General features: G+C 43.2%; 4 protein-coding genes and 1 non-coding gene across 5 annotated transcripts; all 5 read right to left on the bottom strand.

Annotated features, from left to right (window-relative positions):
• Window positions 1-256: 256 nt before the first annotated feature.
• On the bottom strand, window positions 257-2,382 carry rpl23a (ribosomal protein L23a). The gene is made up of 5 exons (XM_069146398.1): window positions 2,307-2,382; window positions 1,293-1,473; window positions 867-1,043; window positions 512-581; window positions 257-317 (listed from the first exon to the last, which is right to left on the bottom strand). The coding sequence occupies exons 1-5, from the start codon at window positions 2,374-2,376 to the stop codon at window positions 303-305; spliced, it is 513 nt and encodes a 170-aa protein (XP_069002499.1). The 5' UTR covers window positions 2,377-2,382; the 3' UTR covers window positions 257-302.
• On the bottom strand, window positions 1,164-1,237 carry LOC138196753 (small nucleolar RNA Z17). The gene has a single exon (XR_011178147.1). It is a non-coding gene; the product is annotated as a small nucleolar RNA Z17 (small nucleolar RNA).
• Window positions 2,383-3,429: 1,047 nt separating the features above from the next.
• ddx52 (DEAD (Asp-Glu-Ala-Asp) box polypeptide 52) lies at window positions 3,430-8,932 on the bottom strand. The gene is made up of 15 exons (XM_069146397.1): window positions 8,805-8,932; window positions 8,353-8,587; window positions 7,378-7,517; window positions 7,019-7,204; window positions 6,770-6,913; window positions 6,347-6,458; window positions 6,185-6,257; window positions 5,766-5,969; window positions 5,588-5,678; window positions 5,263-5,385; window positions 4,873-5,023; window positions 4,442-4,517; window positions 4,165-4,236; window positions 3,713-4,018; window positions 3,430-3,593 (listed from the first exon to the last, which is right to left on the bottom strand). Exons 1-15 carry the CDS (start codon window positions 8,889-8,891, stop codon window positions 3,557-3,559), a joined length of 2,037 nt encoding a protein of 678 aa, XP_069002498.1. The 5' UTR covers window positions 8,892-8,932; the 3' UTR covers window positions 3,430-3,556.
• Window positions 8,933-9,615: 683 nt separating this feature from the next.
• Window positions 9,616-18,114, bottom strand: heatr6 (HEAT repeat containing 6). Its single transcript, XM_069146395.1, has 20 exons — window positions 17,850-18,114; window positions 17,474-17,581; window positions 17,158-17,298; window positions 16,961-17,076; window positions 16,007-16,121; window positions 15,808-15,909; window positions 15,529-15,693; window positions 15,195-15,442; window positions 14,875-15,049; window positions 14,584-14,790; window positions 14,320-14,419; window positions 13,842-14,239; window positions 13,617-13,739; window positions 13,430-13,516; window positions 13,141-13,275; window positions 12,892-13,014; window positions 12,682-12,806; window positions 12,386-12,482; window positions 11,991-12,195; window positions 9,616-11,291 (listed from the first exon to the last, which is right to left on the bottom strand). Exons 1-20 carry the CDS (start codon window positions 18,042-18,044, stop codon window positions 10,702-10,704), a joined length of 3,555 nt encoding a protein of 1,184 aa, XP_069002496.1. The 5' UTR covers window positions 18,045-18,114; the 3' UTR covers window positions 9,616-10,701.
• An 862-nt stretch (window positions 18,115-18,976) lies between these two features.
• On the bottom strand, window positions 18,977-20,620 carry dynll2b (dynein, light chain, LC8-type 2b). The gene is made up of 3 exons (XM_069146394.1): window positions 20,510-20,620; window positions 19,849-19,994; window positions 18,977-19,758 (listed from the first exon to the last, which is right to left on the bottom strand). The coding sequence occupies exons 2-3, from the start codon at window positions 19,978-19,980 to the stop codon at window positions 19,621-19,623; spliced, it is 270 nt and encodes an 89-aa protein (XP_069002495.1). The 5' UTR covers window positions 19,981-19,994; window positions 20,510-20,620; the 3' UTR covers window positions 18,977-19,620.
• Between the last annotated feature and the right edge of the window lie 1,986 nt (window positions 20,621-22,606).

Raw genomic sequence — 22,606 nt, 5'->3', positions numbered from 1 at the left:
GCTCCACTAAGTGGCTTTATAGAGGTGGTGTAAAATGGTATTGAAATGGTTTTTGACACTAACCCACAGAAATATCTTCATGAGGATATCAGGACTATAAATAAAACACCAGAACTGTTACAATATGAGGTTATATTTGTACAACAAACTGTAAATTCACTTCACACAGATGGCAAATCTTCCATGTCTGAAAATTAATTGTAGTAATTCAGGCTGTGGTGGTAATAATGTGACAAACACAAGGACACCGAACCAGTCAGTTTATACAAATATTTATTCTTTAACAAGAGTCTTCAGCCAGTTTAGATGATGCCAATCTGCAAAACAGAAAAACAACACGAGTTACACAATGTTCGTCAGCTGAGTAAAACACATCTGTTCCTGCGCTACCCGGCATCAGTGGTTCCTTTGAATGCATCAGACATTCAGACTTGATCAAAGTTTACATCACGTGCACGGGACTGAAAAATACAACCATCCTGTTGATCTGAACTCTTGAATATACGCTCACCTTGTTGGCAACATCCAACGCATCGTAATCTGGTGCAAGACGAACATACGCCTTCTTCTCACCGTCGGGCCTGAAGGTGGAACAAGACAAAACACACAGACCATGAATGAAAGGTGGCAAGTAATGTCCATGTAGTTCATCTGTACAGGTGCTGTTTGAGGTCTCATGTTGTCCATATTAGAAGCAAAACTGTAAAATCAAAACACCCAAACTACAAATATAGATGTGATCACAGTGAGCACTGATCCCCTTCTGGCAGGGATCATGAATGACATATCAGAAAGGAGCGTATAAAACCGTATCAGTTAAGCAACTCGGTTTACAACAGGTCACTCTAACACGTAAAGATTTTTACCTGATGAGTGTGTTGACTTTGGCAACGTCAATATCATACAGCTTCTTGACGGCGTGTTTGATCTGGTGTTTGTTTGCCTTGACGTCAACAATGAACACGAGAGTGTTGTTGTCTTCAATTTTCTTCATCGCCGACTCCGTTGTCAAGGGGAACTTGATGATGGCATAGTGATCCAGCCTGTGGACAGAAATCAAGATGCAGGTATTTTAGGGCTTAGAGTCCACTCTTCTGGTTCACAAAGTCTCTACAAACCAGGAAAACATTGAAGTTTGTTTAAATGTTCTCCCCTACAAACACGGTGCATCAGTAGTTTATGAAGCTGGAATCACGTCTTTTTCATACTTTGATCGCTATTTGCCATCATGTGCACCAGCTGTGTTGTAAGCGGCGTCCTTTCGTGACCAGCGTGGTGCAGTTGTAACTCACTTGTTCCTGCGTGGTGCACTCTTGCGAGGGTACTTGGGCTGCCTGCGGAGACGCAGGGTTTTGGGGCGACGGAAGGTGGGAGAGGTCCTAACTTTCTTCTTCCTCTGGCTGTGGACGCCTTTGAGCACAGCCTTTTTGGCCTTCAGAGCCTTCGACTTGGCCTCAGTCTTGGCAGGGACAGCTAAGACAGAAAAAGACACCATTTGTTATGAAGAAATCATTTCATGCTTCTACTATTTGTAGCGTGAAAATGAGCCACAAAGACATCAGGGCTCTATTCTATCACGATTTGACTGCATTAGTGACGTGTTGTCCTTTTCTTTAAGGACCAGACTGTTCGAGCTGCTCTGTGCAGATTTAGTCATTAAATACATTGCTGATGATAAGTAATCCAAAATCTCATTTGGTGAATATATTTTGTATATATTTCATTTAGCCATTTTCCTCTATACTGCATTTAGTCTCCTGGCTCAGATTTAACACCAACATCCCGAAAAGTTCTCAGGTTTTTTACTTTACAGAACAAAATATTACCTGCAAACTGACGAAATGGCCGAATTTAAAAAAAAAAAAAAAAAAAAAAATCAACTTTCGGGAAACAAAAACCGAAAACTAAGCGAGCATTCAGGGAGGAGGGCCAACATGGTCACAGACAGCCAACTCCGACGATATTTTACAACTTCAGCTACTAACCAAAGCGTATCAACGAGCAGCGGTTTGTCCATAATAAGACAGTATAGGGACGATTAAGATCGCAGCTGTTTACAGACCACGTTTTGGTGAGTTACCGCGAAGCTAACACGCCAACATTAGCTTCGCTTGCGTCACGTTACTGCATACATGCCGGAGACACGCTGCGTCCGCTGTGTATTTACACATTTACACGAAATACCTTGACTATTTAACACACCGTCAGTTTATCATTTCATATCGGACATGTATGTTGAGTGTCGGAGGCGTTAGTCGTGTCTAATGTAAAGAGTTATTCATTCAAAATGATGAGGAATCACGAACCTTCCTTCTTCACCTTCGGTGCCATGTTGAGAAAGGAAGATTGAACGGGGTTTCCTACGGTATAACGCATGGGCGAGAATTCATTGCAGATGTATCGCGACAGTTGCGAAAACTGCTCCCCCGTCCGGTGTGTGCGGATAGGACACAACATAGACAGTTTAATTTGACTGTAATTAGAGCCTGAGCACCGAAGGGATTATTATTCCGATTTTTATTGAGATTAGATTAGATTTTATTAATTCCACAGTGGAGAAATGTAGTCGTCAAAGCAGCATAGAAAAGACAAAAAGGTGCTCTATGGAAAAATGTACAAATACGAATGAGATATAGGAAATAAGATAGATACAAAATAATTATTTAAGAGATAAAGATTAAGAGCAATGAATGAATACACACACACACACACACACTGCTTTTCTTTTATCATTTTGGGTGACATGTTATATATAGTATGACTTTTTTATCGTTTCGAATGCCCCGACCCGCTGGCTCCCCGATGTGCAGCATGTGAGGGCCCACATATCACTGCTTGCCGTCTTAATTAAATGTTATAGCACGAACACAATTTTTTTTTTTAATTTTTAGCTGTATATTAATCAAATTTAGGGGCTTTTTGGAACTTTTTCTTTATAAAATAAATGCAAGTTTTTGTTTGAAAGAAACTCGATATGAATGTGTTACTTTTTGTTTGTGCTTTTTTGGTGGGAAATGGATCAGGTGAACATTACATACAAGCTTGACTGAAAACCTGTGTTAAAACATATGGTTAAAATAGGATGTGAATGCTAATACTGTTAGGTTTGGTACTGTATATGCAGTATTCTTATGGGTTGCTTTTATAAACAAAAACAAAAACATGTCAAGCTAGCAGTCTTTTAACCAGTTCTTCTCCTCAGAGTGGCAGAAAATGTTTACAATGGAGTATATGAAGTACTGATAATGATATGCTTCAAGATATTTCATAGAAACATGACAGATATACTCTATAAAAAAAATGCTCTAAAATTGTTTGTTCTTGTGGCTACATGAGGTAAATTCCTTTACAATGTGCGAATAATACACTAACCATGTCTAGTGGAGAGCTGAATAGTAAAATTGTGATTTCCAGTAATGACAACACAACTACTCATAAATCATTTTATTTTGTACTCAGACAATAGAAATTAGCACAGTATCAGACTGTAAGATGAAAAAAAAAAAAAAAAAAATCCACATCCGACGTGGCATCCGTCTGCTTGAACTACTCTCCTCTAGTTCCCCTTTGGCTTAGTTTTCTTCGCACGTTTCCTGATGAAGAGAAAGAGACATCAGAATTATTTGAGCTGTTTTCGAATCAGCGTCTTTAACTTGTCTTACATCTTTTAATAACACAAATTAATCTTTAACTTGAGGATGTGCTCCCCCACCTTCCTTCCTTTTTTAACTTGGCTCCAGAGGACTGTGATCCAGTTTTCGGAGGCAGCTCGGGTTTCTCTGTCCCTCCTTCTTTCTGTATCGCATTTCTTTTCTCAAGTCTCTGTCCTTTCGACTTCTTTTCCCCTTTCTGCTGCTTCACTGCTGTTGGAGGTCTATTTTCTCCTTTCAGATCTCCGCCCTCTGCCGGCTTCTCTCCTTTTCTCTGTGCTTTGCCTTTTTTCTTCATTAAGTATCGAGGAGTTGTGCAAATGGTGCTTCTCTTCGGAGGTCTCTTCTCAAGTCTCCGCTTCACTTTACTAAACAAAAACATAACAGACAGACAGTTATTACCAAAATGGAAACTTAAATAACAAAGAGCAATTTAGCAAAAATAAAAAGACTAAAAATGTCTTAAATAATTCAGCTATTGTGGAGTTTTGTAATCGTCATCCATCTTGTTTACCTGTGTATCTTCTTGAAGCCGATCATGTAGTCGGGTACAGGACAGCCGGCTTGTTTTATAACATTAGCGATGCTGTTAAGAGAGAGATGCATTTATTCAGAGAAAAAGTGGAAACTGAAGAAAATGTTACAGAAAAAAAAAAATAACAAGTACACACTCAGGCTCGTTTAAAACGGAAATCTGCTGTTTGATGACCACAGTTGATCTTTGATATACACAGAAAAACCTTCCAAGGTCTCGCACACAAAACCGACAAGTTAATTTTCTCTTTTCGTACCTGCGCAACAGCGGTTTGTCGTTCTCTGTGAAGAAGGTGAGGGCCTTCCCCTGATGTCCGGCTCTGCCAGTGCGACCTGACAGACAACAAACACAATGATACAAGAAGGAATTGATGGTCAGACAGACAGAAAGGGGAGAAGTACAAACAAAGAAGACATACACATGGACAGGTCTATAATTACCAATGATATTTATAACTGATAAATCATTTTTAATTCTTATTAGTATTCTTTTAGCATGTAAAATGCCAAATATATGCCCATCACAAGTTGCCATAATCTGATGCAGCTCCAAACTGTCAAAAGGTGGTTCATTCACAATGATAGAAAATGAACAAAACAAGGAAATCTTCAGATCTGAGAAGTAGTAATAGACATCGATCAATGGTCATGTAAATAATAACTGATTTATTTTTTTGTCCAAACCAACCAATTCGGTGGATGTACTCCACAGCGCTGGTGGGGAAGTCGTAGTTCAGCACAAGGTTCACGCCTTTGAAGTCGATTCCTCTGGCGAGCAGAGCCGTGCAGATCAACACCCAAATCTTACCGGATCGGAAACTGTTCACCACGTTGTCCCTCTAGAACAGAGCAGCCAGAGAGAAAGAGGATGAATATTATGTTGACACAGAAGAGACCGATAACTCAGGGTGTTAGGCTGCAGAAATACTTCTTTTTTTTTTAACCACGCAGTGGAGTTGATCACATATTTGCCTTTGTGTGCGTTACTGCAGGATTCCAATGGACACAAATATGTCTCTCTAAAAACGCATAGTTAAAAAGCAAGTATATCTACGGCTTTAGGCGTGTGTGTGTTTACCTGCTGCTGTGTGCGGTCTGCATGGATCACGTCTACGTTGATGCCCTCATAAACAAGCTCATGGAAAAGCTCTCGTGCTCTGTCTATCGACTGAACAAACACCAGCATGGGAGGCAGGAAACCCTGAAATACAGGAGAGGAGAACATCAATTTCAATTCTACTCAGGTTGTAAAGAAATAAAAATTAAAAAAAAACATCTGTATCGTCTCAGAATTAAAATTATAAATTAATATTCCATCAAACTCATTACTATGCGATAATGTAATTCACAGAATAAAATAAGTTCTCTGAGTTTGAACACTAAGCAGCTCGGTGTGCCCGTACTTTTTTGATGATGTCCCTCACGGCCACGAGTTTGCCGTTCTCCGTCCCGACAAACAGAAGCTGCTGCTCCACGGTCGCGACTGCTGTATTTCTGAGCAGATTATAAAGTCACATGTTAGAAAAAAACAAACACAATATAAATTCACTGCAGCGAGCAGGTCTTCAGGCGCAGTGTTACCTGTGTCCGATGTTGACAGAAACCAGGTTGTCGAGATTCAGGCGGCACCACTGCTCTACATCTGACGTGCAGGTGGCGCTGAAGAAAGCCCTGCGCACCTTCGGACTTGAGCAGGCCAGAAAAACCGTGGCCAGCTGCTCCCTGAAGCCCGTCTTTCCATCTTCAAACAGCTTATCGGACTCATCGACGACCAGCCACTCAACACTGAACAACAACAGACAACAGTTACTCTCTCGTTTCTTTACTAGAGGTTTTTTTTTCTCTTTATCGCACAGTTAACTGTGGAGCCAAAACAAGCAACAAGTGAACAGAGGAGGTATGATATGCAACAAAGATCCCTGGTTATATGGTAATCTTATGTGTATATGAAGTAAAAAAAAAAAAAAAAAAACATCTTAGAGGAACAGATTGAATGTTACCTGCTGAGGTCAATAGCTGGAGGATCCTGCTTGAGAAGGAAGATGATTCTGTTTGGCGTGCTGACGAGTATATCTGCTCACAGAAACAGGATTCAAACAGTGAGGAAAGGAATTCGGATTTAATCATTTAAGTCTTCTGTGAAAACGTCTGCTGCTTCTTACCATATTTTTTGTTTGACTGTGGTCCATACTTTTTGGCCGCCAGTGAAGCTTTGTCTATCATGTGAACTCTGAATCCGACTCCCTCTGACAGGCGGAGCAACTCTCTGTAGGTCTGAACACAATACAACAACCCATGAAGCTCCTGTTACACGTCTCCTGGAGTGTATGTATCATGATATCGGGCAGTCACCCTCCAGTAGTTAAACATACTGGGAGAAATAGGACTGTAATGAATTTGTAATGTTCATGTTTCTGAAATCTGTTTCAGCTGCACTCAACAGCTTTGGGAAACACTGGTCGACATTTTCCTCCCCATTTACTGACATTTTAAAAGACCCACAGCTGACAAATAGATCCGGAAAATAATCGAGGGATGAATCAATCAGGAAAATAACTTAGTTGCAGTTGTGTGTGTCTGCGTACCTGACTGGCCAGCTCCCTGGTCGGGGAGATGATCACCGCTCTGAAGCCAAGATTGGCTGGCTGCTGCAGTTGGGCAAGCAGCGGGAGGCAGAAAGCCAAAGTCTTCCCAGATCCTGTGGGAGCGCAGGCCAGGAGTTCCCGACCCTGACAGAGAGAAATCCTCATAAGACCACCATCTGAAGGCTACTTACCAACTCCTATGTGTATGTGTATGTGTGTGTGTGTGTGTGTGTGTGTGTGTGTACTCACATGCATCATGAGCGGTATTGCCTGCATCTGTATCGGCGTCGGGGCGTTCAGCCTTGCGTCTTTGAGGTTCTGAAGGACGTGCAGGTTCAGACGATACTCAGACTGCAGCTCCTCAAATGTGCTCACGGGGTCGGGCACGTCACTGCCGTGCACGTTTATTCGGTGTTTAGAGCGAATAAGATTCACCTAAAAATCAAATAAGGAGAGAAAAGATTTTAAAGATGAGGTCAAAGTTCAGACAGTTAGTAGCCGTACTGAACATGTCAGCAGCAAATGTGATTTGTAAAAAAAAAACAAAAAAAAAACAGATCAAATCTCTCTTATTTTCGTTGTGCTGTGAGTGGCATCTCTGTCAGGACCTTCTCTTGATGAAGATGCTTTAGCCTCTTCAGTGAGGATTTCTCTTTGCCGTCACTCTGCAGGTTTTGGACCTTTCCGTCCAGTGAGGAGGTCCAGGTGATCCCGCTGCCCCGAGTCTCCGTCAGCCGTCCATCGCCAGCTTCAGTCAGACAGAAGACAGCAAACAGCAGTGAGTCTCTGAAACCGACAGCTGCATCACGTTCATGTTAAATGTCCTCATGTACCACCGCTATGATGCGTGATAGGTTTTCCCGGTAAACACATTGTGCGACGCGGCGCAGAATGGATAACACATCAGTATACGTGACGGTGTGTTTTCTGGGAGATTAAGTGAGGAACATTTCCCACAAATGAGCAAACAAATACAAACAGAGATGTAACATCTATGTCAGAGTCTCTGTACACAACACATCACCAAGTCTCTCGTACTGGAGATTCATAAAGCCAGAAAGGTTTTACACACACACACACACACACACACACACACACACACACACACACACACACACACATACAGGCGGTTTCTGGCAGGAAACTTTCTTTCTCCAACACTTTGTGGATCAAGTGTTCGCAAATCAATTCTTTTTACAATTAAGTCTTATTTGTTCTCAGCTCAAAGCAACATATTCTCTGCTTGCTTAAATTTCTGCAAATCCAATAAGTTTCCGTTTACAGAGATTTTTAATTTCTTAATTGAAGCAAAATCGCATTTCAGAAACTGGAAACAGGAAAACTTTGGTAATTTTTAGCTAAAACTCTCCAAAATATTAATTTATCAATGGTGTGATTTTTTTCAGCAGTATAATGCTGACACGCCTACTTCAGTGTTAATAGAAAAACATACTTTTATTTTCTAACTGTTTTAACATGTCGTGGACATTAAAAACATTCTTGAACTGTTTTTGTAAATGCATGGCGTCGTTCATGGGCAGAAAATACACTTGGGAACTTCTCTCATCAGCCACATCTCTTACCTTCAACCTCCACCTGGTTGCCTTTCTTCTTCTTCTTCTTCTTAGTCATCACCTCTTTGCACTTCCTTTTGCCTCCTGGACCAGAGTCTCCACTGTCACTTCCCTCCTCATACTGCTCTTCTCCATCCTCTAGTCCACGGCTCCAACTCTGGGATCTATTGGCTGACCCTGTGCCAAAGTAATCAATCGCAGAGAGAGGATCCGATGAGGCTTCTTCTTCCTGAGGTCTGGCAACCTACAAAATGAGACAGGAAAACAGTGCGTTTATATACATTGTTATGTGGCACACCGATCACCAAATGAATGGAGATAATAAAGCCACCGTTCAAATAAAATCTACAGACCACTTCAGACTAGCACAGACCGGGGTTAGTCTAACGCGCGGCTGCTTCTGCTGTTGTCGGTCTTTATTTCCGTCAAACATATATATCACCTACACACATCACGTTTACCTTAAACCGAGCGGCGTCTTGACCAAACCTTTTCAGGTCAAATTTAGCTCCAGCTCCGAGCTTCCGAAACAAGTCGAAGGCGTCCATTTCTGAAGCAGCGTGGTCTGACAGGATCCAGGCATCACCAATCAACATCCGGATCATCGACCTCTGACCACTGGCGCCCCCTGTTGGCTGGGAGCGCAACGGAAACCTTCTTCTTCTTCTTTTAAGTTTTATGGCGGATGGCATCCAGCGAAAGATGCATTACCGCCACCTACTGTATTGGAGTGTGGACAAGAATACAACAAATAACTAATTTAAAAAAAAAAATAAAATAAAAAGGAGTTGTATCAATTCGGTGACCTAAATTCGTTTACTCAATCTGTTTCTTTCAAGTATTGTAGTACATTTCCTGTCTCCAAGGTTAATGCATCTTATAGATGTATTTCCTCTTCAACCTGTCTCGATCCAGTGAGAATCGCAGCGGTAACCAAACCTACTAATCTGTCATGTTAGATTCTTCCACGTTGCAAAAATTGATAAAAGCTACCAGATAAATATGAGAACATAAAATATTTACGTCATTACAGAAGCGCAGTAATAGTTGTAAGACGTTGAAGTGATATTTACTCACACAATTCAAAATAGCAGTAAATTATAGGGTGCCAGTAAATAATTAAAAAGGTGCAGCTTGAGCAACTGTTCCACTCATTAAACCACAGAATCAGACAACTCGCGTTGTGATTCAAGTTTAAATGCAACTAAAATTAATGATCACATCTTCACATATGCTGCAGGTGTCAATCACAAACTCACAAACCGGTCAGGCTCATTTTCCACCACAATGATACTTTTAGTGAGCAACAGAGTAAAGTTTACTGATACAGTTAGAAACAAAAATATACAAAAAAAATAAATCTGTAATGCTGATAAACTATAATGACGTGGTTACAGCTGTGGAAACGTACACTAGATATCCATACAAACCTGTGCGTGTCAGCTTTTATGTGTGTTATCAGGACAAACATTTATGGGTACGTCAACTTTTTCATCAAGGTCATTTAGGTGATTTCAGTTATTACGATCTAAAAAAACCATTATGTTGTAATAAATGAATGAATTAAAGACACTGCTTGATCAGTCATATCTGCCACAGGCATGCAAAGTCATGAATACAGCTATACATTTGATCAAGGCACTTGGTAGGTAAACTGGAGCATGTGCTGCACTTCCTGTGTGGATTAAGGCGGCCTCAGCTGGATGTGGTTTGTGCAGGACTCCTTGTTCTTCCTGAAGCTGAAGATGTTTTTTTTATGGCTGTATGTTCGAGTCGTTGTCACGCTGCAGAGTGAGATTGAGACGCCCCCCTGATGGTATTGTGTGATGTCGAAGAATCTAAACACATAACAGCGCCTAAACCTTTTACACAGTACTGTATTACAAATGAGTGACCTTTATTGGCACTGGTTCTTACTTTGACAATTAACTTTGTAAATAGGTAAGACTCAGAAGAACAGCCTGTTTAAAGGCACTGTGTGTACACTATGTACTCTTTGATGTTGAGGTACTGTGAAGACAGACAATGTAAAATTATTGGGGGGGGGGGGGTTATATCTCATCTGCTGTACAGTTTATCAGTTCAGTCTGTCATCAATGTTGTGTTCACATTAACAACATAAGTGTCCTTCATAATCTGAGTCATGGATGGGCATCATGATTGGAGTCAATAAACAGTATTAAGAATAAGTTTTCATTATCCCTATAATGTCCTGATTTAGCAGATGTATGTAAATCACTAATAAAATGATCAAACCAATGTTCACTGTGCAACCACTCATCAGCAGTTGATGAATGACCCTCTTTGTGTTTGGATGTTTCTCCTCCGACTGTCTGCCGTCTCTGAATTGTCATGATCTCAGTTTTCTGAAGCAAAACATGATTCTTCACAGGTCTTTAGAATATCCTCCAGGAAAGGGACCACCACCTCCTTACCTCCCTCCCCCTCCCCCCATCCCTCCCCTTCAGCCCTCAGTCTGATCAGAGTCTGCCGCAGACCTCCGAGTCTCTGCTGTGGGTGGAAACTGTCCCCCTCTGTGTTTTTCTCTCCCTCCTCTCCTCCTCCTCCTCCTCCTCCTTCCTCCGCTCTGAGATACTTGATCAAATGCTCTTTGATGCCTCTGCCCTCCTCGCCGGCCAGCGATGCGGCGAGGGCGGGCATGTCCTGCGACTGGCTGACGCTGAGCAGGTGCAGGAGGGCCTGTGAGAGCGTGTGTCGCAGGCTGGCGCTGTAGCAGTACTCCAAGAAGTCGTTTGTGTCCTCGCTGGCCTCGAGCGCTGCAGCCAGCGCGCGCCACACGCGGCTGAACCGCTCTGGGTCTCCGTAGCAACTGCGCTGGGCGGGAACTGCCAGAGCAGCGGCGGATTTGATCCGCACTTTAAAGTTCTTACAGGACGTAACGACGTGGCAGAGGGCGGAGAAGGCATCGTGGGACCACGGGGCCGAGTCTGACGGGTAGAAAGAAACGGGAGTGAACTGTCAATCTAATGTGTCAGCCACACTCGAATAACTAGAATTACCGCCTCGTGGTTGTGTGCTTCTGTCAATCAGTCAAGTTGCAGTTCACAGCCACGTCTCTCCCGACTCATGTCATATATAGACTGAAGACTTTGAGGGAATTTGGCCATTAAATCTGATTCTGATAGAAAACACCGTTGTAGCCATGACAGTAATCGATGCTTTAAATTTGGATGTTGCTACAAAAAAAGCCACAAACTCTAAAACATGGATGTGTTACACACACCTTCAACCCAACAGCACAAAAGATCTATACAGTCACCACAATTTCTAAGTAGACAACCAAGATAAGTGTCACTAATTCAACATCAGATCAAATGTGAAATATGGTCACGCCCTCCTCTTCTGTTCCTCAGTTATGGTCATCACTTTATTATTTTATTCTATTAAGCCGTCGCGTTACATTTTGTCATTATTAGCAAATTAATTTGTGAGTTAAAGCCACAAATGTGTTATGCGAGGTCACAGTGACCTTTAACCGTCAAAATCACCAAATTCAGTTCATCCCTGAGCCCAAGTGAACGTTTGTGCCACACATGAAGAAATTACCTCAAGACGTTTCTGAGCTGTCCAAGAGTCTGATGAGAACACTGATCAAACACAGATGAAAGCGCCGGGAGACAACTTACCCAGAGGCAAGGCGGGGTTCCTGAAAGCATTTCCCAAGGCATAACAGGCGTTCCACCGGACCTTCATTGTAGCTTCTGATTGGACAGTTTTGACCAGAGCGCGAACTGCGTCCTCCAGTGGGCGTTGGAACGCGGAGCGGGTCATCTGGCTCTGACGCAGGAAGTGAAGCAGGTTTCCGAGAGCTCGCACTGAGTTAGACTTTACCTGGGAGGGTTCAGAGACATGCGAGCCAATCAAATGAGGACTAGAAACTGTTGTCACCCAGTAGAGGAAACTGTTCATTCATGCATATGGTACAGTCTCAGATTTATACAGATGTCTTATGAACTAACTTGTGTGACAACAAATCTCATGTTTGTGTTCCTCTTGTGTGTACAAGCACGGATGTTCTCACCCTGTCTTTGTCGGCCGATGCTCGGGTGGCCGCCTGCAACATCTTGAGCAGCAGCATGTCGGATAACTCTTCTTGGAAGTCCACACCCACACTCTCCCTGATGAGAGACGGGAAACAAACAGATAACAGACAGAAAAATCTATATTATATATATATCAATGTTTTGCAACCTTGCATATTATATCAGTTTTTACTTGTACCCTCTTTTTGGCAGGACAAAAGTAAGCCAGTGTTCCAAATCCAAGATAAAAACATTTTATTCTACCACTTTATATTGTGCGTCTGTGCCGTCTTACATATTAACAATAAGTGTATCTGTGAGGTTTCCAAGCGACCAGGCAGCCTTGGCGCGGACATTTGCAGATCGATCATCGAGGGCAGCGAGGATAGTGTTTGCAGTGTCCGCCACAAACATAACGTCCTGAAAATAAAAAAAATACAAACATGATTTCTCTAGTTTTCCCCCAGACTTTGTTCTAATAATGACAACCGGTCAATGTCCTGACCTCTCTCAGACAGGGGAACAGTATGTAGATTCCCAAAGCCCTGACTGCTGCGGTCTTCACCAGATAGTTCTCAATGTAGGTCAGCCCCAGCAGCACGGTGATGCACATCAGTTGGGTCTTGTCCTGAAAAACAGCATCACACATGCATGGGGACCCTTGAGCTCTCGGGCACATTGCCCACATACAGCTCCATGTGGCTCATGACCAGCCGCATGGAAACAGACGGAGGTCAAGCAAAGGGGAACTCACAGGCAGCTGTGCAAAGGCCTTTGGCAGGATGGAGGAGAGTGTGTCGCAGGCGCTCGCCTGTAGCGTGGGATCCTGTTCGCTCTGCAGCGCTCTGTTCAGCGGACCACTCAGCACGTCTGACCAAAACTGCACCACCTACATGGAGCACACGGATGTACGAATGAAAACATGAACAGGCGCACATTGTAGTTCCAACATTTTTTTTGAGGTACAGTGGAAATTCATTTAATACAGTTGTTTAAAAATAGCTGTATTCTGATGAAGTATATACAGTACAGTCTGTATTTACCTGCTCTATGGGGACCCTTGAGCTCTCGGGCACATTGCCCTCTGCTCTGTACTGCTGGATTATTCCTGTACCAAACTCCTCGAGTAACTACAGAAAAAACACAGATGTTAGTGCTTGTGTTATTGCTACGTATTTGACAAATATCCTCATTTATTTGTATGCTTACACATTCACCAGAGAGCATTACCTTTGCTCCGTGCAGCTGTATGGAGGGGTCTGTCTCTCCGAGGCAGCGAGTGCTCACCTGCCCGATATCGCACAGACATGCTTGGGTCAGACAGAAGTAGCCACGCACCAGGTGGGACAGGACCTGAAAAGCACGCGGACACGCATTTAAAAAAAACAAAAAACATCTTCAGACTCTATTTGCAGCTTTGTTTCGCTGCTTTCTGTCTCAGGCATGATCTTTCACCTGTAGAGCGGCTAGTCGAACCGGAGGGGGCTCTAAAGCCACGCCTCCTCCCACTCCATCACTGTCTGACTGGTCCTCTCTGGGCTGAATCACTAGCGACACACACAGCAGTAGCAGCCACGGCGGAGCGCTCTCTTTCTCCCCCGGTGAGCGAGGAGTGTGGGGGGAATGTGTGCTCGGGCTCCGCTGGGAGGGTTTGACCGGTGTGCGGGAGGGCGAGGGGACGCCGTCTCTTTGTCTCCAGCTGAGAGCCGAGTCCTGCGGTGTGAACGAGCCGCTGCTGCTGCTGCTGCTGCTGTCCTCCGGCTGTCGGAGGAGGAGTTGCACCTCGGGAAGAGGAGCCTGAGTCGTTACCAGAGCCCCGTAAAGTGTCAGGACAGACACACGCACGGTCACATCTAAAGAAAGAGAATAGGAACTTTACAGACCCGGCTGCTTAAATCCTGCAGCTATTTCAGTGCACTCACATGATACAGACCTCTGTGGCGCACATAAGGACGGATCTGCTTCCAGAGCAGGGTGAGCAGACCAGGTCTGAGACGGTGGTAGGGCGCATTGGCTACCAGGAAGGCCAGACACTAACAGAGAGGGGAGAGGTGAGATATGCTGTTATAACAGACATGTGAGAACCATCTCGCTTATACAGAAGCTGTAGATGCACATGCTCAATATATTTGTTTGAATGTTGTCAGAATGACAGTAGCAGTCACTGGAGAGAGAGAGAGAGAGGGTGTTATCGTACCTTTATGACCTGTGTGAGTGTTTGCGGGGAGGTCTCGGCCAGCAGAGCCAGACTGAGAGTACGGTGCAGCTCTCTGACGGAAGTGGCCAGCGTGAAGGAGAAAGGGGTGTAAGATGTTCGAGGAGACGCTGTATCTTCAGCCACAGCCAGGAACTGACGCGAGCCATCCAACATGGCCGACAACACCTGAAGTGCACACAACCGCACCTGGAGGAAGAGTAAAGAGACGGACGTAAGAATCACACACTGAATGTCAAGAACAACGGTAACATGACAAAGGGCATGCTGTACCTTTGGCGAGGGGTCCTTCAGTATAATTGTGAGGAGAGTAAGAGGCGGTGGTCCCCCAATGGGAGAGTCAGGGATGAAAGAGGACCAGTACCCGTACAGAGTCCTCTTCTCTACTGCTTTCACCACCACGAGCAGACAGTGCAGGGCTCCCTGACGCACACGACCATGGTTCAGTCTGAAAGAGAAAAACGCGTCAGGTTGAAGTGTGAAAAACACAGAATGAAAAGGATGAATTTTGAAGAAGGATGCATGGGAAACAGCTTTAGGTTCTACTTACAAAGTAAAAAAAAAAAACGGGCCTCGCCCGTGTCTTTATGTACCTTAATTTGCTCTGCACGTTGCCCTCTGGGTCGGAAAACTCTGAGTCAGAACTGATTCGCTTCCAGGACGGGTAGAGAAACGAGGCAGAAAGTTTAGGCCGGGTCTCTTCCTCGCCTCTGCTTCCCTCTCTTCCTCCTCCTTTCAGAGGTGCAGGCACGGCCTCTCTATCCTCTTCCTCCCCATCATCTGCTCTGCTCTCCTCAGTTTTCGTCTTCTTCCCCTTTCCTTTGGATCGCTTCTTTTTATTCTTCGGGGAGACAATTAAGTTCAACCAAAATTCAGTGTTTCATTACAGATTTTAATATGAGCAAACAAAACAAAGGCTCGTCTTACCCCCGAGGCTTTTCCTGGCACAGCAGCATCTTTTGGTGGTTCTGAGGGTTTTGGTGGCTCAGCAGGTTTTGGTGCAGAGACGCCCTCATACTGCGGAAGAGGTGCTGGGTAAAGCACAGCGAGCCTCTCGATGCTCACACCTGGAGCTCCCTGGAACATGAGCCTCTGCAGAAATACAAGAGCAGGCCTCCAAATAAACACTCGGCTGTCACAACGTTTCGTTTGTATAGACAAGCAATATAAAAATGCGCACAGGCAATGTGATTTTTTTTTTTTAACCTTAAGCGCGGCCAGCACGGACCCGAGCTCCTCCCCTCCACCAAATTTCCACTTCCCCCCTGAGAGACAAAACTGAAGTCCCTTCAGTGCTGCTTGGATCACCTGCACAGACGAGACAAGGGCAGGCACGGATCAACTATGTTTCAGCACAAATTTTTCTCATTGAAATTTTTTAGAGCAACACACTAAATATTAGTACCAGGCAGTAGAATAGCTCGTCAGTGTTGGGAGGTTTGGGTGAATGCAGCGTTTTCAGGAAGACTCGGAAACATACACTTCTGTATTGATCATCCAGAGGCGGTTGACCAGGGATTCTGGAGAGAAGCAAATCACCCAACCACAGAAACAATTACAACCAACCATATATGAAGGGATTATGGACAACGGCCTCAAGATGGATCAAGCAGAAACAAGTATTTGAGGACCAAACGCGAGATTTTTGAACATACTCGTATGTAGGTGAACTGGGGAGAAGTGGATGTTTAGCTAAGACCCTCACTGGAATCCGATGAGTACAAGTGCCCCCTACCGCCTTCAGGCTGACTAATTTTGCACAGCCAGACCAATCTCTGTGCCGGTGCTGGAGAATAGTCTGGCTGCAACCATATATCAGTCTGTTATAGGGGGAAAATGCTCTGGTTTGTTTTTATATCTTTAAACCATTCGTCTCGGGCAGCACTAAGCCCAAGATGCAGCGACGGTGCCCTTGCAGGATAGTGTCGGGGAGGAACTTTGGTTGGTGGAACATTTGCACTTACGGCGCTGACTGCATGCATTAAAATTTATAAATCACAGCAAGAGGCCAAAAAGAACCGAGCAGGTCTGCTTTATTTCATGATCCAAATAAAAATTTGCCCTTTTCAGCACGTAGATTGCTGCTCAGAGGTTGCTGTTGTTTTCATAAGTGACGGGGTTTTTGACAACGTTATAACAAAGGCCGCTGGAAAGGAAGGATTTAGGACTGTTAATGTTTGGTTAGCGATTGAGAATAAGGAGACATTTAGAATTCGGATTCATTTGCTTGCTTCATTTCGCCTCCAACCCCCAGATTAATTTAATCTTCCTCCAAGATTAGGTGTGATGAACACTACCTCCAAGATTTTAAACATTTCCCAGTATGGCTTCTGGCTAAATTTATAAGGACGGTGCCTACCTGAGACAGATGTTGGCCATACAGGTGAGAGCAACACGGCGCAACTCCATATTCGGCTGAGACGGAGAACTATACTGCAGGAGGACTCCATCTTCCCCCAGTAAATCGCTGAGGTGCTATGAATGAGAAAAAAATGTCAACGTAAGTATATAACAGGTAAAATACACTTTAAACGAGTGTGTAGTATAAATATCTACCTGGTGGCACTGAGGTCCATTCCCATACACTTCTGTGGAGAGTGCCAGGAGGACATCTGTGTGTGTCCATGTACTGCACACTTTCAGCGCACTGGCAGTGTAGTTCACCATGACGTCCAATGTCTGTTCGTCCATTATTACCTTAGAAATCAATGACAACATAAGCAAGACGATGTAAATTAAGAAACTGACTTGGACGGTGCAGTATGTACATCTCGGGTGATGATGAGCTCACATATGGGACAAAAACATTCCTGAACAGTACATGACTAGATGTGCTGTGTAAGCGCTACTCTTACTAGAGACTGGTTGTTACCTTTAGTTGGTTGAGTAGATGATGAACGAGCTGGCAGAGTTTGATGACTAAATGTTCTTGACTCAGCGGCACAAGACAGCTGGCGTGTGTCAGCAGATTACACACGTTCTGAAATGGAAATAAAGAGGCTCAAACACAACCCAGACCCAAAGAGAAATGCTCAAATCATTGGGAATACATAAGCTCGGGGGCAGCTAAATGATTGATGATCAATAAATGCTGGGGTGGTGAAAAGGTAAGGGGAATATCGCATTGGTAGGTTGTGACCGAGACGGCAAGATCCCAAATTGGTAGGTGATGATGTCATGGCACTTCAACTCCTGGTATGCCCCGACTACCACCTACCAATTTGGGTTCTTGGCCCTACTCCTGTTACCTCTGGTTGGATGCTGATACTCAGGTCGAAGTTCTTGTTGTAGTTTTCGGACAGGAGCTGGTCAAAAAGTAGGTTGAGCTCCTGTCGGAGTTGGCTGGAGTCTGCTCGCAGGGCTCGGAGCTTAGCGGCGCAGCGGGAAAACTGTTTTTCGGCGTCCGACGGGGAGGATCCGAGCTGCCAACTCTCTGACGCCATAGGAGTGAACGGGGCGGCCTCGGCGGACAGAATCACCGGAGGGAAAGCAGGGACACCACGGCAACTTGGGTCCGGTGCTGATGTCCCGGTCTGATCCTCCATATTTGTAACCTCGGAAGTGCTTTATTTCGTTCTTCCTTGCGAGCCTCACATCCTGCTTTGAGGCTCATTACTGTCCTCTAGAGTGGAAACTTAAAAACAACAAATGACGATGTTGTGGGGATTTGTTTTTCCGCTGCGAAAAATCACTGAATATTCAAACAGGGCTTTGGATAAACATAACGGTACCACCCAATTTTTTTCTCTCTCAAAATAAAGTATTAGACAAGGATGATCTATCATAGTCTCATTGCATAGACTGTTTCTTTAAATTTCAAGCCAGCGATAAAGAAAAAAAAAAAACCTACCTTCCCACAAGACACAATATATAAATGTAAATAAATCTATTTTTCTCAAAGATTTAGTTTGACAAGAACAGTATCACCTTATGAATTGCAGAGGGTTTATCAGTCATTTCAATTTTCAGTGTCTGCTACAGACTATAACTTTCTAATGGAGCCGTACCTTTGATTCTGTGGCTCTATATAGTGTCGCTAATCCAGCTGATGTCTACTGACAATACTGGTGGTCAAAATTGCATTATTGTATCAGCATGTTGTGTATGTGCGACGTGTACTGAAAACATTACCCATCTTATTATATACTAGCTATAATAAATGTTCATAATGTGTATTTTGACAAAACAAAAGATCTTTTAGTCTTCAGTCTGTTCTGATAAGAAGTTACACCCCACGCATCCAGAAGTTCTCAAACAAAAATGCATCATGGTTAAGAGTGTTATGATCAGAGAAGAAAGGAGGCAACGTGCTGCCCAGCCCGACAACATGCCGAGACATTTGATTATAGTATATTAAAGGCACGCATACACATGACACAGTTTGAACCAATTTACTGTTTCAAAGTTGTTTTGTGCTCAACATGTTGAAAATATCACAATACCAGACCACACAACAAATTACAATGCAGATATACAGCAGCAAATGGTAAATATTCACAACTCAAGTGTAAACAGGAATGTTCAGGCATGTACAAAACCCTAAATCTCTTCACGTGTAATATACTTTATTAAGTGGAAGCAACAGTCTTGTCAGTTGACACTGAAAATGAAAGGCATTTCAACAAAAACTCTGTTACTTATTTTAAGTCAATGAAAACGAGCTATTATACAACATATTTATACGAAATAATGTACAGATTTGCACATCAGTGCACAGAAACATATCTGGAAAGCATAAGCCATAATATTGTCTGTCAGATGTGCAAATGCTGACCAAGTGCTGTCATGCAGAATAGCTGGCATCTTTTCTTTCTTTTTTTAACATTGGCATCTTTTTTTTTTTAATAAATGACACCAGTCCATCACAGATGGTAGTGATGTTATAGGTGGAAAAAGTAATGGACTGAAGAACGCAGGAAACCAGGAGGTAGGCATGTCTGCACAAAGGCGGTAGCAAATGAAGCGTGTGGCACAGAAGAATTGGGGACTGAATGAAGAGTATTTTTAAGAGGCCATGTTTCAGCCCGACTTGAACAGTAGAATGGCCACTTGACCCAGGTAGAAGTAAATGAAATGCTTCGTCTCGTGTGTCACGTAGCTGCCAAAGTTCCTCCCAACGATGCAGTGCCATGTCGGGTTGTACTTCTTGTCAAACTCCTGCAGAGGAGATGATAATGAGCACATCATGGGCAAGAGGTCTCGCACAGGCTTCAATGGATGTCGTGTTTGTACTATAATAATACATACCTTTTTGACATAGGCGGCGATATCCTTCTCAATATTGTACTTTTCCATCGCCTGCATGGCACAGTCAACGGCATCCTGCTGCATTTCATCAGACATGTCTGCATTCTTTATCACTGCCTTCTTCTCGGACATGATGGCACTCTAGACTGCAAGGAACAAAGTAAGAGTTGGAGACATCCCCCATGTAGTTTGTACTTGCTGCAGTCAGAATTTTATCTTTGATTTCTCATGACTACACCAGGAAAACAGTCATCATCCAGATCTGTGGCAACGATTTACATGATTGCAGCTGGAAGCTGTGCGAGACTGACAAGTTATCATTTCAGTAGACATGTAGACAACTCGGTAATGTGAGCTGGCGACAAGCCTCCATGTTGGCCTCAGATGAACAACAACAGAAGGGCACCAGCGTGATACAATGTTACACGCGCAGCTGACAGCAGTACAGTTTTGACACGCGCACATATTCACATAGCTACTTCTAAAAACACAGTGGAAGCAGCATTCATGCAGCGTCTCGGGACAAACACAGGAGGCTCCTGTACATAACACACACCTCAGTATTCACTGACCTGCTCACAGTGCGCAGGCTGCTCAGGCGCTAGACACAGCAATGCATACGCGTAAACATAGATAGATAGATTTATCATTCATCTCTTACCGTGTGTGTCTCTGCGAAGTTATACTATTTAGAGGTGTGCAATATCTTGCAGCTGCACAGTTTTTCCCTTCCTTTATGCGTGGAAGCGTGGTGTCCTTGCTCCGCCCTCCACACTACAGACGCTCTGTGATTGGCTGGAGCGCGGCCTACACCCTGCTGACGGCGTTTTTTACTTGCGGGCAGTGCCTGCATCTTATTTCCACCCAGAATGCACCGTTTTCACCCCCTCGCCCCCCCCTTCTTAATCCGTGCCCTCAGGGGGCGTGATCGATGTAGGTGATAGGGTTGATCCATAATATTGATCTGTGTAATTTGGAGAGTTTGCAGCACATTCTAATCTAGGTCGGACTGAGAGGAGGTCATGGAGGGAATAAATCGTACAGCCTCTAGAGTATTCCCATGTCATGTGAGGAGGACAAAAGCATGCATGATAAATAGGATTTTTAAACTCTTTCCAATCTTAAATTGCCCAAATCTACTTAAATGTTAAGGTTAAAGACAATCTAGCCCTTAAGAAATCATGCAAAGACACACTTTCACTGCTGCTTGGCTGCTTTATGACACTGGGTTACAGAGGGCCTTACAGTACACCTACAATATTAAAGGAGGTGCGCTTTAGTGAAAACTCAAGTTTCCCTCTGAAAACATCCAATGAACATGTTGAGGTTCTGAATAGAGATTTTACTCAGTGAGAGCTCTTCATTTCTTTTAAAGCCCCCCTCTGCTCAACAATGTGTCCATGTTACTTCAAGTGAATGTTTGGCCTTCACTGTGCAGACAGAGCTTCTCTTTCATTTCAATCATCTGATACTCACTAGTCTAAGATTTCTAAAGCAGGATGTTGTGACATCACCAACCAACAAGCTCATTATAATTCCGTATGCAAGTTGATCAAAAAGTATTTTCATGTCTTTAAACATGTCATCTTGAGACAATATTATGGATTATTTTGGTGTCAAATTGAGGTCATAATCTTTAGCCAATGAATGCAGATACTTACAACAAAGTTGTGTGTTGGATGGTCACAGAAACTCAGCACCTGCAGAACTACGATCATCAAGTCTTATTTGCGTTTTGTGTCCATTTATGTGAAGATGCAGCAACTGACAGTTGCCAAACTGTTTCGAGGATGCTGAAGTGACTTTTACTTAATTTTGGTGGACATACATTTCATTTATAGCCTCTTTGGACATTTTTTTTTTTATAATTTAAACTGACAAAGATGAAACTATAAATTGAACTTGTTTTGAAGACAAGAGGGTCAAAGTGTAATTGTAAATGCAGGACTGGGAAAGTGTACGACTCTGATTTTGGACATTCATACACTCAGTACCCAGTTTATTATGTACACCTGAAACAAATACAGCCTAATACAACATTACTGCAATAACTTCTACTTCCACAGAGGCTTTAATCCATTTTCTTTTTAAAATAGTTTTAGAAAGGCAACTTAATGGTATTTTTTGGGGATGGAGTTTGTGTTGCTGTTGAACTCTATGGCATTATAGAGAGAAGGAAGTCTGTAACTTAGCATATTCTCACTGATAAAAATGTATTTAAAAAATAATATGAACACCATAATTTGTTGCACTTCTTACTTGGAGCCCGATAAAGTTGATTGAAGACATTATAATGCACAAGGTGGAAAATAGGAAGTGTTTTCTGAAACTGCTCCAGCCCATGTTGAAGCATTTAAACCCCTATAGTCAGAGTGTCTTTCTCCATGGTGCTGAATCAGGCTGTCTGTTCAGTCAATCATTTTCAATCAAACCCCACACTTAGTATTATCCATTTTTGTAACCCACTGCTTTTGTGTCTCATATTTAAGGTATTTTTTTGTGCTGTAGTTTCTGTGAGGGATGACTAAAAACAAAACAAACAAAAAAGTAATTTCAGTGTCCCAGCCACACTAAATTTTTAAAGGTAGATACTGATAAAATATTTGAGAATTAAAAAAAAATATTGTAACAATATACGAGACAATATTATTGTTTTTACCCGACAATCGTTACGTCCCGCTGGTCCTTGAATGACACCTCCGGTGGACACTATTGCTAGCACAGGACTCAGGGGACAGCTACAGCTTTGGCCTTCAAG

Source organism: Embiotoca jacksoni, unplaced genomic scaffold (genome assembly GCF_022577435.1).
Source record: "Embiotoca jacksoni isolate LCO1_2020_lvr unplaced genomic scaffold, fEmbJac1.0.p SCAF_13, whole genome shotgun sequence".
Lineage (NCBI taxonomy): Eukaryota > Metazoa > Chordata > Actinopteri > Embiotocidae > Embiotoca > Embiotoca jacksoni.
This window is presented reverse-complemented; position numbering and strand designations above follow the sequence as displayed.

What these genes read in the sequence shown, in the direction of transcription:
- rpl23a (XM_069146398.1), bottom strand. Translation starts at nt 2,376, where the DNA reads ATGCGTTATACCGTAGGAAACCCCGTTCAATCTTCCTTTCTCAACATG. An exon ending in AGTGCACCACGCAGGAACAA is followed by an intron (nt 1,044 to 1,292) that starts GTGAGTTACAAC and finishes TTCTGTCCACAG; the next exon opens with GCTGGATCACTATGCCATCA. An exon ending in AAAGTCAACACACTCATCAG is followed by an intron (nt 582 to 866) that starts GTAAAAATCTTT and finishes TTCCACCTTCAG; the next exon opens with GCCCGACGGTGAGAAGAAGG.
- ddx52 (XM_069146397.1), bottom strand. Translation starts at nt 8,891, where the DNA reads ATGGACGCCTTCGACTTGTTTCGGAAGCTCGGAGCTGGAGCTAAATTT. An exon ending in CAACCAGGTGGAGGTTGAAG is followed by an intron (nt 7,518 to 8,352) that starts GTAAGAGATGTG and finishes GTCTGACTGAAG; the next exon opens with CTGGCGATGGACGGCTGACG. An exon ending in ACAGTCAAACAAAAAATATG is followed by an intron (nt 6,258 to 6,346) that starts GTAAGAAGCAGC and finishes TTCTGTGAGCAG; the next exon opens with ATATACTCGTCAGCACGCCA.
- heatr6 (XM_069146395.1), bottom strand. Translation starts at nt 18,044, where the DNA reads ATGGCGTCAGAGAGTTGGCAGCTCGGATCCTCCCCGTCGGACGCCGAA. An exon ending in ATGGCCAACATCTGTCTCAG is followed by an intron (nt 16,122 to 16,960) that starts GTAGGCACCGTC and finishes GCTTCTCTCCAG; the next exon opens with AATCCCTGGTCAACCGCCTC. An exon ending in TTCGACTAGCCGCTCTACAG is followed by an intron (nt 13,740 to 13,841) that starts GTGAAAGATCAT and finishes CGTGCTTTTCAG; the next exon opens with GTCCTGTCCCACCTGGTGCG.
- dynll2b (XM_069146394.1), bottom strand. Translation starts at nt 19,980, where the DNA reads ATGTCCGAGAAGAAGGCAGTGATAAAGAATGCAGACATGTCTGATGAA. An exon ending in TCGCCGCCTATGTCAAAAAG is followed by an intron (nt 19,759 to 19,848) that starts GTATGTATTATT and finishes TCTCCTCTGCAG; the next exon opens with GAGTTTGACAAGAAGTACAA.